Raw genomic sequence first — 19,324 nt, forward strand, 5'->3', positions numbered from 1 at the left:
TCAGGGGCTGTGTTATAGGAATTTATAGGATAGGGTATATGTCAGGACGGTGTACAGGATTTACCGGACAAAGCATATGTCAGGGGCTGTGTAATAGGAACTTATAGGATAGGGTATATGTCAGGACGGTGTACAGGATTTACCGGACAAAGCATATGTCAGGGGCTGTGTTATAGGAACTTATAGATAGGGTATATGTCAGGACGGTGTATAGGATTTACCGGACACAGCATATGTCAGGGGCTGTGTTATAGGAACTTATCGGATAGGGTATATGTCAGGGAGATAGTATAGGATTTACCGGACACAGCATATGTCAGGGGCTGTGTTATAGGATTTTATTGGATAGGGTATATGTCAGGACGGTGTACAGGATTTACCGGACAAAGCATATGTCAGGGGCTGTGTTATAGGAACTTATCGGATAGGGTATATGTCAGGACGGTGTATAGGATTTACCGGACACAGCATATGTCAGGGGCTGTGTTATAGGAACTTATCGGATAGGGTATGTGTCAGGGAGATAGTATAGGATTTACCGGACACAGCATATGTCAGGGGCTGTGTTATAGAAAGTTATCGGAAAGGGTATATGTCAGGACGGTGTATAGGATTTACCGGACACAGCATATGTCAGGTGATGTGTTATAGGAACTTATCGGATAGGGTATATGTTAGGACGGTGTATAGGATTTACAGGACACAGCATATGTCAGGGGCTGTGTTATAGAAAGTTATCGGAAAGGGTATATGTCAGGACGGTGTATAGGATTTACCGGACACAGCATATGTCAGGTGATGTGTTATAGGAACTTATCGGATAGGGTATATGTTAGGACGGTGTATAGGATTTACAGGACACAGCATATGTCAGGGGCTGTGTTATAGGAACTTATCGGATAGGGTACATGTCAGGACGGTGTATAGGATTTACCGGACACAGCATATGTCAGGGGCTTTGTTATAGGAACTTATCGGATAGGGTATATGTCAGGGAGAGAGTATAGGATTTACAGGACACAGCATATGTTAGGGGCTGTGTTATAGGAACTTATCGGATAGGGTATATGTCAGAGAGAGAGAGTATAGGATTTACCGGACACAGCATATGTCAGGGGCTGTGTTATAGGAGCTTATTGGATAGGGTATATGTCAGGAAGGTGTATAGGATTAACCGGACAAAGCATATGTCAGGAGCTGGGTTATATGAACCTATCGGATAGGGTATATGTTAGGGATTGTATATAGGAATAACCGGACACAGCATATGACAGGGACTGTGTATAGGATTTACCAGACACAGATAATGTCAGGGACATTCAGTGTTTAACTTACGTCGCTTTGAACAAAGTGCAACCACAATGACTTCACACATTAAGCCATTTTAGGAGTCTAACGTGTGTCATCGGCACATATCACGAAGTTCATTACAGTGCTCTGAGACCAACAGGTAATTGGCATCCACAACTTTCTGGAACTTCATCACATGCAACTGTAAGCACCACAAATTATGTAGGATTCTAACTAGTTATATATTTTAAAATTTTATAAATAAAATATAATTCAATATCACAAACACTTCACCCATACGGACTGGGCTTATGAACTCAACAGCTAAACGACCCCTTTGGTCACAAGACAAAATTTGAAGTGTTACAATAATATAAAAAAACAGTCTATAGCCAAATGACCGGCACACGTCCCTCTGCAATAATTTGATTAGTTGGTACCCACTCCGTGTCGTCGACAGATTAGTCGGGAATGCCAGTTAATCGGAAAATAGCAAAATGATCACATAAGTAGATAGAGCGCGGCGGTTAAGGCCAAGTTATGCCCACGTGGCTGTTGAGGGCGTGGCCAACAGCGGTCATTTGGAGGAGCAGGGGCCAGCTGGGAATCACGTGACATATCGCCTCGGTCATGTGGCGTGAAACGCTGACATCACTGTATCTGGAGACAATGCATTATTGATAGGTAGATGTGGTGTCAATTAGCAAAGGTTTTTGATGGGGCGTTAGTAACTTATTACCATACAGCTATTGCAATATTAATGTTCGGTAACGAACTATGGCTTCAATACATAACCATCAATAATAAGCGTTTACAAATGACACGGTTCAAAGTAAAATCATTAAAAAAAGAAAGAAAATTATGTTATTGTGGAAATCAAATGATATTTAGACAAACGAAGAGGACGTGCTTACGTTGCTCACAAAATGGGGTTTTAATAGGATTAGCATGGCTGAAGTAGTGGTTGCGATGTAAGAAGCTTTTGTTCAAAACTATTTACTCAGAAATAAAGAACAGGGAGCGATAGAGATCAAAGGAACAAGCCCCTAATGTTATTTCATCTCGCCTTCATGTAGGTTTATCCAAAGGCTTACATATATCTACTCATGAAATCTAAATTAGGTCTTCTGAGTTCATGTACATGACGATTCGCTTGGCATTTCCTTTCGTGCTTCATGTATGCATATTGAATTATGCATTGTACTTCTGTCCGCACTCGGACATGGTGCATATTAACGTTACACGATTCTTCAAGCAGCTTTGAAGGGAATCAGCGTGTGGATTCCTCAAGACAAAATACTCAGGCAAATCTCTCATCAATTACGGTCGTTTCATCATTCAGGTTCAAACCGGAAGTTGTAACAGGAAGTTTTTGGAACACGATTTACCACGTGACTTCCGTCCACTCGTAAGAGTCAGCATATTGTTAAGATGAAGCAATGGTGTTTGGAAAAAGCTTTGACATTATAACCCATGGTCAGATTGTGAAATAAGGCACGGTCGACCAAAGCAAGTCGGCGACCATCTTTCTTTCTGATACAAAATACCGTACTATTTCGAAAATATTCGATTATTATTGTACACAAGGGACGATTGTGTTGAGAGAAAAGAATGTGAACTTATTATCAAGGAGATCAGGTAAACTGATCATGATCATGAAACATATACCTACGTATATTACACCAACAAACGGTGTTAAAGGGGAAGTGTACACGCAAAAATCACTTTCTTTCTTTTTCTAAACAAAACGCAATTTTAGAATTAATTAGTATCTGTGTTTGAAAATATACACTCATTTTTTTCACAGTGAAAGTAGGAAGCTCACAATAGTGTGAAAATGATATGCCGTTATGAGGCCTTCGTTTTTCGAGCTAAACATGCCTGAGTTATCCCCCTTAGATTATGACGTAATTGGTGCCAATTCAACTTGGTCCCTGTCTATTCTCAACGCAAAAGATATCAAGTACCAGTTTGCGGTTAAACAACATGGCCTCCGACACACTCCGGCGCAGTGGTGACTCAGCATAACACTATGCTGGCTGGCATCTGAGACGCTAGAATCACACAACTAGACCTACACCACGTGAAGCGGCTCTAACAAAGCATGATGACGTCATAATGTTTATCAATTGGCACCAATGACGTCATATTGCAAGGGGCATAAGCCATGGTGTTTTTGTTGTGGAAATAGAACACTTGGTAAATGTGAAAAATATAAATCGTTTTAATGCGAAAAATATGTTAATTAATTGTGATATTTTTATATTTTTGTCTATGACACTTCTAGGTTAACACTTTTAATGTGGAAAAAGTACAAGAAAAATAGGTTAATTTCCGTGTGAACTTGCCCTTTAAGGTACTCATTGTCCGCTAGTTCATAATGTCCAAGGACATTTGTTTCTTGATTACATTGTCCAACCCGACCCGAAAAGACCCAGGGTAGAATAGGTCTTCAGCAACCCATACTTGCCGTAAAAGGCGACTATGCTTGTCGTAAGAAGCGACTAACGGGATCGGATGGTCAGGCTCTCTGACTTGGTTGATGCGTGTCATCGTATCTCAATTGCGTGAATCGATGTTCATGATGTCAATCATTGGATTTTCTGGTCAAGACTAGATTATTTACAGACCGACGAAATATAGATGGAAAATTGCTGAGTACGGCGTTAAACAACAAACAAACAAAACATTGTCCTACCCGGGCAATGAGTCCTGATATACGCGCGAGTAAGACAATGAGTACTGTGCTGACATTATGTCCGTACAGGTTCTACTACACCAAATCAGAACCAGTTTGGACAGTGCAGATCGAGAGATATCTGCATGCTGTGATTGGAGGATATTCTGTAAGAATTTTTATGTCTTTCAAAGGTACATCCATCCAGTTATTAAAACTGACCATGTTTTTCTATATTTCATATCTTTTTTTCAACATGATGACTTATGCTGAATGTGACCACAGCTATTTTCAAGTAGGTGACATTTGGTGCGAAACTGAGGGTGGTGTGTTTAGCTTCCGGTACTCGGAAAAGGAGCTGGCTAAGCTAGTCATTTTTAATTTTTTTATTGCTGCTCTAAGGCCAAACTGTGCACACACGTACAGGTAATAGCTGTTGATTGCTTAAATATTTAAAAATTTTTTATAACGTTACTATAGAAGTCTATGGGAAAACATTTGGTTGTGTGTAACCTTCACAACATACGTTGTGCTCAGTGACCGATCAGGGAACAAACTCCGTGCAATACTAACAACATGATAATATATAGTTAGTGGTAAAATGTAGAGGAAATGTAATTGCAAGGTGAAAAGATTGAAACTCACCAATGTCGTTCTTGAAAAGGAAAGTGTGGAACGCGTATTGTTTTGACAATGAATACGTATTGTATGTCGTGCAACATATACCGTGATGTCACGTCTTGGTCTAGAGAGATACAAGGGGCGTAATGTAATATCGTTGATATCTCCCACCTGCCACTATCCTACCTGGTTTAAGTGACAACGTGCAAAGTCACATATGATTGTGGTTCTTATGTCTTATTAGTAATACATATTTGCATAAGAAAGGGATTCACGATATTGTGGGTATATCCGTGTCTGAGCAAATGTTCATCAATTCATATAAACTGCAGGGCAAAAGAAACTATACACTTGAAAACTGGTTTAATAAAATTGTTTTAAATTTTTTTTTTAAACGTTATCAAAATGTTACTAGGTCAAAACAGTTGCTGAAACACTGCAAACCTTAGGTCCAAAACACAACTATAATAGCCCTATCAAAAACATCACCATCGAATAACAATTTCTTGTGGTTGTTTTCCATTTTTAGCCACCATTAAACATGGGGGAACGTTTTCATTTGCCTGGAAGTTTCTTTGTAGGCGGTTATTGTGTTAACTTCTTTGTAATTTATAGTTTGAGAACGAGCCTTTCTTATGGACGGTAAAATCTCTCGATGACGGACGAATCGCAATTACAATCCGATTTTTGGAGAAAAACATAGGAATACTAAGATTGCACTATGTCTTCACGAACTGCAAACCGATTATGAATTTACCTTTCAACGTAATTGTACGCATTGATTGTACATTGTATACTGTTGATTATACCTGATGGAGTACTGGTGTTGTGTATGAACAGGAAAGATTCTGACGGCGCTTTACTAACCTTGATGTAAGTCAAAACTATTACGAAACCATTTCATCATATATCAACGAAAATGGAAAAGTTTAAGTATCTGATACAGACCATCAAACGCTGCCCAGTACATGTAAGGAGTACAACACACCTATTTGCGCTTGTTTTGCCATAAGCAATGTAATTATTCTTTATTCTACCATGAATTTGGAATTTACTCTTTTCTGATTGGTCAATCAGAGGCTATTAAATCACAATAACCCCCCTATGATTGAAACAGCTGGTTTGACGGGCGCATCACCGCGGAAGCCAATATACATAGAATAGTACTTTTTCAGTCATTGTCGGTAGGCATTTAAAAAAATTTATATCTACAATTACAGATTACAAAATGCAAAGATGCGGTTACTACAATATTCAACGGATGTGTGGCAATACATTTCGTGCAGAAAGCAGGATAGAAATCTACAAAGGGAACGTATTTACGTTTTGGAAACAACAGAGAGCTTGGAATTTCGGCGCTTTTCTAAATACGACTGTGACGTCATATCTTTTGCGTCACAATGAGGGCTATGACGTCATAATGGTGACGCGCGATGTAGAGCGAAAGCCTTGCAAAGCTTGCTTTGTTTTCTTTAGGGATGCCCAGCTCATGTTAGCTTACCAAGTTGCCGTGCTTATATGCTTTCAATGCCTGTCATATGTTCGAGTGAAGTATTACGGTGTAAACAAACTGCTTGAGTATACACAGCGCCATTTTTTGTTCGGTGATTCCGTAATTCAGATCGATAACCCACTAAAACAAAACACTGGACTCAGTCCATGCCGCTTCACTCAGTATATTTGCTAACACCAAAGAGTTCGCGTTTTTTATCAAGTCATGGCTGCGCGTTCGGTTCCAAATTCAATTTAGCGCGGTTAAATCTACAGGTAACCTAGCTCAACATTGAAAACACTGTATGTTTATCTCCTAATCGTACAACTGACTTTAATTTAGGCCATTAAATTTGTACTGAATAAAAGATGTCTCTCTTAATCTAGCATTATGGCTGATGTGATGAAATTAAAAAACGGTTACGTTTGCGGTTGGTGAATACAAAACCAATATTCCCCACGGCTGAAATGAAACTGTAAGCCATGAATGACAAATATTATCGAAGAATAATTGTATAACTGTTCTTAGGAACAGGGTGATATAGTACCACTTATAACCATCATTTATTGTTCCTTGCGCGCGTGCGCACATACAGTCATATATATAATTAAACGAACTCCTCAGTTAAATGTTCACAACATATAATTTTTGAGATCACATTACCATTTTTTATATGATGATCCCACTTGTGCAAATTATCAGCATTTGCGACTGTTCACCACGCAGTGAATGGTTACCCGGTAGGATGAGATGGAAATGTAGTTGTTAACCCTCTAGCCCCTAACAGGCATTTTGGGTTGTATAAACTCCCTAGGATCCGGTGACCGGGGTAATAATAGCGCTTTGAGCATGCCTCTGAGTGGTGTGGAAATATGCGAAATATAAATTGTCAAGCAAAGTTCTATTATTATTATTATTATTATGATGATGATGATGATGATGATGATGTATATGTGTGCCTCTATCAAACTTCATCGAACACGATTCTTAACGTATAATTTGCTTCAGTCACGATATGGCTGAAATATTGCCGATGTGACTATAAATCTTAACTCACTCACTCACTCATCGAACAAGAATTGGTCAAAGATTCTCCACATTATTCCTGAAAGTACTCCCCAGTTAAAACAACGAACACACTGCACCTTTGCCCTATGGCTTGATCGCAGTGGTGTCTACAGTGCAACTAAGCACTGGTTCGCAGCACCTAGTTATCTGCGAGGCTGGGGCTCCCTTTGGAACGTTCACGATATTCCCTAATTCATCAAGTGTCCTCCAGTCTTCATCCAACTCTCTCTCAAGGGGAAGTCCGAGAATGCTGGTATCAAATTGTATCCAAAATATGATTAACAGTGCTGTAGGATTCCCGGTCATCACTCAGTGGGACGCTGTGCACATTAGGGACATAGGAATCTTTGTCATGCCCGGATTATGGGGTGGTATGCCTTGCTGTGAGACTTTATCATACAGCATGCCAACTCGTTCAGGGCCGTGCTTCTCACCGTCTAGCCCCGAATGAGACTAAGGTATCAATTTCACGGAGTCCCTTTGGCTGGTCAATAAATAATGTTTCAATTCTGATAAAACGGCTGACACATGTGTTATAATTCAAAATTGATTGTATTTCTTGCACTAAGATGATACAATGAACAATCGTAAGTATTGGATCCTGAAGCTCACCTTTATTTTTCAACTATTTTAAGTTAAACCATCGTGATATAATATGCCTGAATAATTGATATAATATGCCCGAATAATAGGCTTCATCTCGATCAGAAACAAAACTAGTTAATTTAACGATATGTCTTATGAAACTATTGCGCGATGTTGGATGAATAAACATTGTAACGATGAATTTAGATGATGAATGACATAGATGTGATCAAGTCCACTGAAAGTCTCAAGGACACTTCAGTTATGATCAAGTCGTGTGAATGCATCAGGGACACTTCAGAGATGGTCAACTCGATTGCAAGTCTCAAATGACTCGTCATATATGATCGAGTTGAATCAAAATCTCAGTGACGCTTCAGATATGCTCAAGGCGAATGAATATCTTAGTGACGCTTTATATATGATCAAGGCGGATGAATATCTAAGTGACGCTTTATATATGATCAAGGCGGATGAATATCTAAGTGACGCTTCAGATATGATCAAGGCGAATGAATATCTGAGTGACGCTTCAGATATGATCAAGTCGAATGAAAGTGTTAATGACACTTCATATATGATCCAGAGTTATATAAGAATGCTTTGCAGTTTGATTCATATATATATATATCTATTGTTTAATTTGTATTTTGGATACTGGAATTTATGGAATGTTGGAAATAAATTTCCGCTTTTAACGACAAGTTCATTCCCAAAAACTACAGGGGCGTTTCACTGCTGAATGTAACTGGGAAATTGTTAACATCCATTATTGAAAGAAGATTACGTCAGGGGTTAGAAGTAAACGGAGTTATAACAGACGCTTAATTTGGTTTCAGACACGATCATTCGACCAGCGATAATATCTTTGTTTTCAGTCTTAAGCGAAGAAAGATCGTGAAAACCATAACATCGTTTCTTTATGCTGAATTAACTGACTTGCGTAAAGCTTTTGATTCTGTTGATGGTACTAAATCATTATATCTACTTTTAAGACATATATGGCAAAATGTTTAAATGTTAAAGAATATGTACGAAAATGTTTGTGTTTGTTTGGGAAATGTTAGAACTGAAGACTTCAGAGTCCAGTCTGAAACATTCCTGCAGAGTCCGATAGAGCTGTATGTTAAACCCACTGATATTTATATTGTTCATAAACCAGCTTGATACAGGTTTAGATAATAGTGTAACAAAGGGTATTTTCGGTGATGTGTTTATTGATGAAATCAATCCTTTGCTCTTTACGGATGGCATTGTTCAGTGGCGGACTCTGTAATTGAGTTGCAGAGCAAATTACATAAGTTGGAATCGTTTTGTGATACTTGGGGTCTGGAAGTCAATATGGATAAGTAAAATATTATTGTATTCAGAAATAGTGGTATTCTTAAACGAGTTGAAATATGGTTCTATAAATATACAGAAATGAAAATAGTAAAATATTATAAATACTTTGGCATTGCCAACTCGTCTTCTGTTGTCTAAAGGCCAGTGAAACCTAAGCTCACACAGGCCAAGGAAGCATGTTTTCCTGGTTTGTTAGGTTGACTAGACTTTATTTTTACTTAATATTATAGGCAATTGTTTCTATATTTGATGGTAAAATAGTTCCGATGCAGGATAAGTCTTAATGATACTTCAGCTATGATCAGGAGAGCAGAAGGTCTGGGGTTCGATCCCCGACCGCGTCATACCAAAAGACTTTAAAGGGTGGTATTTGTTGTTAACCTGTCTGGTGCTCGGAATTGAGGGGCTAAAACAAGGACTAGTCGGCTCGGAGTCAGTATACTGTGTCTGAGTTGGGTATTCATGTTAAACTGCGTCAAGGTGTCTCAGTGTGCTAGCACTATTAATCGGCATCAGTCCGGACTAGCGCAAGCAGCCACACACATGCACGTCGCTATACAAGTACAATAATTTTGTACGCGACGTTAAACCCCATTTCACCTCACCTCACCTTAACACCAAACCCGTTCTAACGACCTAGAGCGGAACCTTCTTAATCTGGACAGTAAGTAAATCGTACAGATTAACGAATGTCTGTATTATCGAATCATGGATACTGAGTCATGTGTCTCTGTACATGAGCAGGCGTCCCCAGCAGTACTTGCCCGGAAAGCAGGGTGTTCGGATAACCGCCGTCCGAATCAACAAAGTTTCCCTGTAGTTAAAAGTCTGTATTCAAAAAGTGTCCAGCTGAGGACTTGTCTGCTTGTGAAAATATCGCCATGCTAATATTATAGGAGTGATTCAGTCAATATTTGAAATATTTCACCAGTGTTATTTTCCGTGCCATAATGAAAACACCCACTTCTTTGAAAATAAAGACAACAATAGACGACCCAAATGACAAGACCAAATCCCAATTCTACCTACTTACAGCAAACTACGGTTATAACGTAACACGCTTATAACGAACTGACAGATATAACGAACTTACTTTTTTGGTCCCGACTATTTGTTGTAGTTATGCTGTATATATGCTTATAACGGACTTCGGTTATAACGAACTAATATTAGTAGACCCTTTGAGTTCGTACTTTACTGTATTAGTAATAATGCCTCTATACTCTTTACTGGCCCTACTCACACAAGATCAGAACGTCAACGCCAGAGTATAATCATGTCCCGATGTATCTGCCGAAGCGTTCCATTGAGCGTAAAAGGCAAAATAGTGATAAACATCATATGAATGGATCATTGAAAATTCGTGGTACGTGTAGTTCTGGCTTAAAAGCACCAAGCAGCCGTGAGCTCTTCGGAATGGATATCCTTCTAGGATGTCAGTTGTATGCAAAGTAAGAAATGTTAAACTAGAATAACAACTTACGCCACTTTTCCGTTTAGGTGACGGTCTTGCGACGGGTCTTTTGGCCGGATCTTTAACTAGCTTCGCCGCCATCGCCATGCTTGTTACAAACGTAGATTGAAGTTGTGGAGGACTGTCTTTAAAGTATAATCCTTGCTACCTGGTGGGAAAGAACGTTTGAAATAGATGGTTCGCATCCCCGATTACGTGACAATATCAACATGTTCATCTGTAAGTCTTGTATTAATTTGGTTATCATTTTGCGGAGACTACTCCAAAACGAAAGAATATTGTTAAATTTCAAAAACTAATCAACACTATTTTGCCTTGACGAAAGCGTTCTAATTGGCTTCAAATATAATATTTTACGATATTTATGTCATACTGAAGATGGATTTTCATCTGAAACATATTGGCGAGTATGGTTGATTAGCGATGTGATACAGAGCCTCAGTGTCATAAATAGCCCCTTCCTACACTGTCACATGACACGTGTCTCAGTACTTTCGATACTGTACATATCTCATCTCCAGTCTGGATCGCATAACAAATGTCTCAGTATTTTCGATACTGTACATATCTCATCGAAGACTGGATCACATGTCTCAGTACTTTCGATACTGTACATAGCTCACCCAAGACTGGATCACATGACAAATGTCTCAGTATTTGCGATACTGTACATATCTCACCCAAGACTGGATCACATGTCTTATTTTTTGCGATACTTTACATATCTCACCCAAGACTGGATCACATGTCTCAGTATTTTCGATACTGTACATATCTCTCCCAAGACTGGATCACGTGTCTCAGTATTTGCGATACTGTACATATCTCACCCAAGACTGTATCACATGTCTCAGTATTTAGCCATACTGTACATATCTCACCCAAGACTGGATCACATGCCAAACACCTCATTATTTACGACACTGTACATATGTCATCTCCAGACTGGATCCAATGGAAAATGTCTCAGTATTTTCGATATTGTACATATCTTACCCAAGACTAGATCACATGTCTCAGTATTTTCGATACTGTACATAGCTCACCCAAGACTAGATCACATGTCTCAGTATTTTCGATACTGTACATAGCTCACCCAAGACTGGATCACATGACAAATGTCTCAGTATTTGCGATACTGTACATATCCAAGCCAAGACTGGATCACATGTCTCAGTATTTGCGATACTGTACATATCTCACCCAAGACTGGATCACATGTCTCAGTATTTGCGATACTGTACATATCTCACCCAAGACCGGATCACATGTCTCAGTATTTGCGATACTGTACATATCTCACCCAAGACTGGATCACATGTCTCAGTATTTGCGATACTGTACATATCTCACCCAAGACTGGATCACATGTCTCAGTATTTGCGATACTGTACATATCTCACCCAAGACTGGATCATAGGACATATGTCTCAGTATTTTCGACACTGTATCCCATCTCCAGACTAGATCACATGACACAAGCCTCAATATGTCCGAACGTTTGCAATAGATGACTGTAAATGGTATAATATGATTATATATAACTTGGAAAAATAGAGAAGAATGACGCAGGGCCTACACGTTCGCCTTGTATGACACAACATTGCAAAACTCAGGTCCAAATTACCTACCTTTAGGAATAATTGTACAATCCAGGCAATGTCTGACAAGCGTTCCGTATGACCTGGCTGATACTGTACTTGCACAACGCTATGCTGTTCTACGACAAGAAGATGTGTTCAGTGTTTATTCATAGAACATCATTCCTCTCAGGAACCACTCTTGCTGTAACCGACAGAGCCATACCCAAGGTTTATGCTTCGTTAAGCATTGTATTACAGGTAAAAGATTAATGTCAGAAGTCCCTTGGTGATGAGAAATAAGGTGTCAATAAAGTTTTAAGGCTACAACAATAGCGGGCAGTCTTCCGTGGCGTTCCGCTAGAGTCAGTAACAGGAAGAGTCCCGGGAGGCGACCTCTATGGAATTAAGAACTTTGAAATATTAATTAAGACAGGCCCGTGTTACCATGAAGATGACAGAACAATGCCAAAAGAATTAAGAATAAGTGCTTGTACGTCAGCTCCACTGTTCTCATCCCCACATCCTATATGTGACAGCTAGATCACTCATGTATATACTGACAGAGAGAATGAAGGGAACGGAAATATAAAGGCAAATATTTGCCATAATGTCCAGTTCGTACAACACAAAGGACGTTTAAATATGTATTGACACGGGAGATACCAACAGTTTACTCTGACAGAAAAAGGACCTTACTGGTTCTATTTAGTTTCGAGTCCAGGGGACTTTCAGTAAAAAATTGACGGCGTCCGCGGCTTAAACATGGAGCGACCAGGCCGGTGACATGTGGTACGCGACACTTGACTTCCATGCCTTTTCACTATCGTCATTACACCACTAAGAGCTCAAGGGTGTTTTAGTAGCAGAAGGGGATTCAATTGTTAGATTAAAGAAAATATACCTGCGTAAGCGTATTTTTTACCAAAACAGAAATGGCAGTTGTATAGTGCATGTAATCTAAAATTGTGATAAATTTAACGATTCAAACATCCAGACTTTTTTTGTACTACTGGACTAGCTATGTAAATACAATAGTTTGCGTCCGGCAAAACCCTCATACAGTGTTATTGTTATATGTGAAGTCCATTTCTGGTGTACCCGCTGTGGGATTGCTGGAATATTGCTGAAAGCAGTGAGTGAGTGAGTGAGTTGGGTTTAACGCCGCTTCAGTATTCCAGTTATATCGCGGCGTGTCAGCTTTGTGTGGGAGGAAAGTTAGCCACTTCGGTGAAACCCACGAGCACGGGTATGGAGCTGACAAACCTAGAAACATAATTGGGGCGAACCGGGATTTAGCTGAAAGCAGCGTAAAACCGTACCCTCTCACTTACTTACTACAAGTGAACACTTGTTCTTGTTCTGCAGGATGCCTGTTTCGTTACAGCTTTGTACAAAGATTTTAAAAGGCATCAAACGCCTCTTGCTCAAAATGTTTAAAGTTGTTTGATCAGGGTTACAACATTCAAGGCATTTGTAAATTTACGGTTGACATCATCAGAATTTGACGCAGTGACAAAAATAATCTGATGTAATTCCTTATTTTGACTTTTACCATAATATGTTCCCGGTCTTTTTCAGCCGAACAATTGACTCGCCTTTTCTTGTGTTTTTGACGGGTGTCACCGGTGGGGCAGGATACGCTCATCTTTTCGCGAACACCTGGTATCATCACTCTATTAGATAGTGCTCCATGAACACATGTTCATGTTATAGTCGGAATCGTACAATGGACTATGTTATGGTTATTATCAAGGAGGGGCGGTCGGGAAGCCTAGTGGTTCAAGCGTTCGCTCGTCACGCCGAAGACCCGGGTTCGATTCCCGACATGGGTACAATGTGTGAAACCCATTTCTGGTGTCCCCCGCCGTGATATTGCTGGAATATTGCTAAAAGCGGCGTAAAACCATACTCACTCACTATTATCAAGGAAATGGTTTTGTCGCGGGTATTTCCTTCAGGATGCGAAGGGAATAGCCCGGCTCTCCGTCTGAATAGTGTTATCTCACTGCAAATTGAGACAATATTATGTTAGCATGAATAACATGTCAACCATGGATGAGGTTGCGACATATTATTTAAAGTTACCAATATCCTTTATTTTCTTTAACGTTTACGAAGATTGTCATGTAACGTAATACGTCACGGCGTCGAAGCAATAAAACATCGTTATTACTTGGTATATAAAATAGTGTATTTATATTTCATGTTGATTGGCCTGTTATGATCAATCATAGCCTTAATCAATAAAAGAGTAATTTTAACGTAAAGCTATCAAGCTATTAATGTACAGAACAGCGCACTGTGTATATCACCACCATACACGTTCATACATAGAGGTTATCACGCGAGTGTGTTTGGGGATGGTAAATATCCTGCATTAGGAATAAACATTGTATTTAGCGAGCCTTGGCGAGCTAAATACATACTAGTGTTTATTCCTAATACAGGATATTTACCATCCCCAAACACACAAGCGTGATAACCTCTTTATCATATAATGTCATTCTTTAATTCTGTGCTTTAAAATCGCTTTCCCTCTCTCACAAACATTACCGAAACATTGCGAGTTTTCCTGGAATGCGCGCATTCATATTTATTACGTCACAGGGTAAGTGATGTGTCAGTCGGACAATGACAGTAGCCAATATAGTTCCAACTAAAATCTGTTTCTTATACAGTGGCGAAGCAACATATACGCAAAACAACAGTTGTTTTTAATTGCCTTTCGCGGCAATTCGTCGGTCTGTCCGCTAGAGTAACTGCCCTTTGTCAAAGGGAAGCTACTCTAACCCTAGTCTATGAGACGTCACGGCCACGGTCAGACGATGTTGACAGTCGGTCTGTCCTGTCATAACGTTTAGAAATGTAGTCAGATGTACACACAGCGACAAAACGAAACAAGGTAACAATTCAAACATATTTCGGCCAAATCCAACTATTTTAATTTGTGGAAAAGGTTTCAAGCCGCAGAGGTCTACAAGCACAGATATGGCTACTGATCCCGCTTGGCTAGGCCTCGGGTCGTGCCCTCGCAAAATTGTTTCGAAATCTCCAAAGTTGCCAAAACTTATAAAATGCCTTAGCTACGTCACAGTTAGACACTTAGTTTCAGTATATTAGACTGTTTTGTTTTATAATGATAGCAATTATACCTGTAGTTTATTCAGATTCCCGAAGGTTAATTCTGACTCGATCGCCGAATGACGAGGGCGACGCCATGTTTGTTTATAAACAGTGAAAGTAGTCCTACTTGACCTTTGGTATTTGCATCTCTATCCGCATATGACCCCCAACGGATATCGTTTTTATCCGTTGGCTTTATCCTGCCGAGAAACCTACCTATTATATGATAAACGGATTTATCAGCCCACGGTGCGGACAACGCGGGTTCGAATCCCGCTTACCACACGCGTTGTTCGTGTGAATAAAATGAAAAAAAACTTCTTTAAGATAGTTAATGCCAGATCAAAGACAAAGGAGCTAAGGTTTAAATTCTAATATTTGAATGATTATAAAACCAATGAGACTGTCGCAAGTACTTAACGTGTCCCCACGTGCAGAATTTAAACCAGCAAGTACATGAAGTGTGAATGTTTGATAAAGTAGGCTCCCTTTCACAAAAACAAGTACTTCACGTTTGGGATACTTTATTTTGCATGTGATTAAATATATAAATTGCCCCCCCCCAAAAAAACCCCCCAAAACACACAACAAAACCAACAACAACAACACAAAACAAAACAAAACACACACAAAAAAACAAAAAAAACAAACCCAAAAAACCCAAAACAACAACAACAACAACAAAACAAACAAAAAAAGAAAGAAAAAAAAAGAAAAAGGACATCCCCAAATGTTATTGTAATAGACGATTGTTTAGCATCAATTAAAATTGTTCACTTTGTCTTCGGACAAATGAAAATTTGCAATTTGATATTATTCTTACGGCAATCTATCAAAACTTGAGTTTGCACTTAATGCACCTGCATGAATGACACGATGATAATAACATGACCATATACTGAAATCGAGATTCTTAACAATAATGGTATTACTGTTTTAGGCTTGGTACTTACACGTTGAATGACTCAACAAACAAATGTTACTACTTACCAGATGATACACAACGTTAAAACAGTTTACACATGTCGAAACAGCAGCGTACTTATGACTATTCGTGTAACTCGCAACGAACATACGTGGGCTAAAGTTAATAACGCTATCCATGTTCACTTGACAATTCATTGTTAAGTACTGACAATAGCAGTTCCTCGTATTACACTATCGTATGCAGATCCAGCCGGGTGATCATTCTCCATCGCCATCAATAATACTGCACGTGTTAGCTTTGTCAACTGTTGAATACAGTTCGGCCCCGCTCTGGTTCATTACACGTGCGTGACACGGAGGTATTGTCCACTTGTTTCATATAAAGTCATGTCAGGATAATTACACAGGGATCATTCGAGTCAGTTATCAATTCATTGTCGCATCACACCATGGTAGTTGTTCAACGTAGATACGTTTCACTGCTGTTCAAGTATGTACGTGTATTGGGTTGGATGTAGCGCTGTAAGCATGATTGAGACACGAGATGTACATTATATATAGATCAAGGACACTATGAATTTCACTACGAATTCATACCTACATATCATATGTACAAATAAAGAAATTATTGTTTTAGACAGAAGTCGTGCACTGGTATTTTTTTAAATCAGTATGAAAATTCACAACAGTTCACAAATATTGATTTTGTCACATGCGGAGCAAGCCTGCTAGAGTTTTATATTTCAGTTGATTATATTTTCAATTTGTAATCACCGATATGTGACAATTGTTCGAGGTCATTACCAATTTTATCGATTATATTTTCAGTTTGTAATCACCGACATGCAACACATTTTTTTAGTTCATTCTTGATCATGTTTGATTTAGTTTGAAATCACTGATCCGCAACGCACTTAAAACTTAATTATTAATGTAGTAGTGATATACATGCATTTGACAATGAGACGTTCCATGATATCACGGCGATGGGAACAGTACCTTTAATATAGCGAAAGGGACTCATTACCATAAATGAGTGAGTGAGTATGATTTTACGCCGCTTTTAGCAATATTCCAGCAATTACACAGTGGGGGACACCACAAATGGACTTCACCCTTGTACCAATGTCGGGAATCGAACCCGGGTCTTCGGCGTGACGAGCGAACGCTTTAACCACTAGGCTACCCGACCGCCCCACCATAAAAGAGGTAAATGATTGATATAATTAAACTGTTCCTAGCTTGGAAAGGACTATTTCTAAAAATATTCCATGTGTTGGTTAGATAGTTATAGGTTCTACCCACATAATTGTTAGCTATCGAGTAGATACAATGGAGGAGTTTTAGGTATTGTTAATGTATGATCACTTGTGATATTCTGTACACCCACAGGACATAGGTGTCGTATTATGTACATTTTATAAATGTTGTACCAGTATTCTGTACACTTTCGGGTTATTGGTGCTATATTCTACACACTTATTGGCGTCATACTCTACACACTCACTGTAGATCAGTGTTATATCACGTACATTTAGGGGGCACTGGTGTCCCAGTCGTCTAAGGCGCTGCGATTCGCTGTGCAGAGTTGCGTGCCTTGGGCACGCCAGAAACCTAAGATTGTTGGCTCGAATCCCGGTTCGCCCCAATTATGTTTCTAGGTCTGTCAGCGACATACCCGTGCTCGTGGGTTTCACCGAAGTGGTAAACGTCTGAGACCTGCATCACTTCGGGCTTTCCTCCCACATGTTAATGATGTTGAATTCTATGAACTTTCAGGGTATTGGTGATATATTCCTTTATTTAACTTCATCAAAGTAATATTGTATACACTGACACTGTACCTATATGTTATTTGTGTTATATTCACAGTACAATACTGTTTATCAATTTTATATTCTGTACATGCTCAAGTTATTGGTGTTACATTCTAAACACTTGCTGCATATCAGTATTATGGTCTGCAGATTTACAGGTAATTACTACAATATTCTACACGCCTACTGATAATACTAATCTGGGTAATGCAGAAGGCTGCAGTGTTGGAGAGTTTTCACATTCTCCGAAAGGTTCTGGGTGGGGTGGACTAGGCAGCGCTCCCTGGGCGAAGTCCCATTCGCTGTCTGAGCTGCGTGTAGAGGGAGCAGAGGCCTAGAGATGATGATGACCATGACCAGCCTGACTGTGCCAGGATAACCCCAGCCCTCTTTGCTGCATTTTGTAAAACATTAATCTGTACACCCCAACACCCCTTACTCACCTCCTTAATATGGGTGACCTTGAACTTATTGCCAATGGAGGATCCACACTAAAAACAGATTCTCATTGTCGAGTCCATTCTTCATATGATAGGCAGAAATGGGAGGATCAGTCAGATTACTTGGAGGAGGAGTTATTGACCATCTCGTGGAAGGTCAGGCCTATACGTACTTACGGATGCAGGTTGAAGGACAAACCCAAGAATGCCCATATCAAGGACAAACTTCGGGCAGAGTATAAATGTAGACTCAACATCTGGAGTCCAGAGCTGAACGCTCGCAATAAAGTGATTGAGTGAGTTGGGTTTAACATCGCTTTTAACATTATTCCACTTCTATCACGTCATATATCATGTCAGCTTAATGTTGGAGGAAAGTCCGAAGTGACGCAGGTATCAGACGTTTACCACTTCGGTGAACCCACGAGCACGGGTATTGTACTGACAAGCCGAGAAACCATAATCGGGGCGAACCGGGATTCGAACCCACAACCATAGGTTTCTGGCGTAGCCAAGGGACGCAACTTTGCTCAGCGAATCGCGGCGCCTTTGACGACTTGGATACCCGTTCTCCGCTCGCAATAAAGGTAAAGCCTCAAATGCCTACTCTGTACCCGTCCTTTCATATTCTCGTGGTATTGTTGATTGGACGATAAAAGAAATTCAGGGCATTGACGCCCTAACACGAAGAATCAATGTCAGACAATAGATCCCACCACCCTCGCTCTTCCCTTAATCGCGTATATTTACCAATTATAATGGGAAGGCGTGGTTTGATTAACGTGGAGGCTCTTCCTGATACAATTGCAGTTTTGCACACATTTATTTGTCTGATGATCCTTTTGTGAAGCATGTCAAGACTCATGATGAAAACAAGGCATTC

The 19,324-nt window shown here is 39.6% G+C and overlaps 1 protein-coding gene across 1 annotated transcript in view; it reads right to left on the bottom strand.

Annotated features, from left to right (window-relative positions):
• The window catches only part of LOC124114593 (neo-calmodulin-like), a 98,167-nt gene extending 85,789 nt beyond the window's left edge, over nucleotides 1-12,378 (bottom strand). Inside the window, exons 1-2 of the mRNA XM_046475238.2 lie at nucleotides 12,183-12,378; nucleotides 10,561-10,699 (exon numbers count right to left, since the gene is read on the bottom strand). Of these exons, the coding sequence (XP_046331194.1) occupies nucleotides 10,561-10,638 (78 nt within the window). The 5' untranslated portion in view covers nucleotides 10,639-10,699; nucleotides 12,183-12,378. The remainder of the gene's footprint in view (nucleotides 1-10,560; nucleotides 10,700-12,182) is intronic.
• Nucleotides 12,379-19,324: the final 6,946 nt, after the last annotated feature.

This window comes from Haliotis rufescens, unplaced genomic scaffold, assembly GCF_023055435.1.
Source record: "Haliotis rufescens isolate VD_foot unplaced genomic scaffold, xgHalRufe1.0.p SCAF_1, whole genome shotgun sequence".
Classification (NCBI taxonomy): domain Eukaryota; kingdom Metazoa; phylum Mollusca; class Gastropoda; order Lepetellida; family Haliotidae; genus Haliotis; species Haliotis rufescens.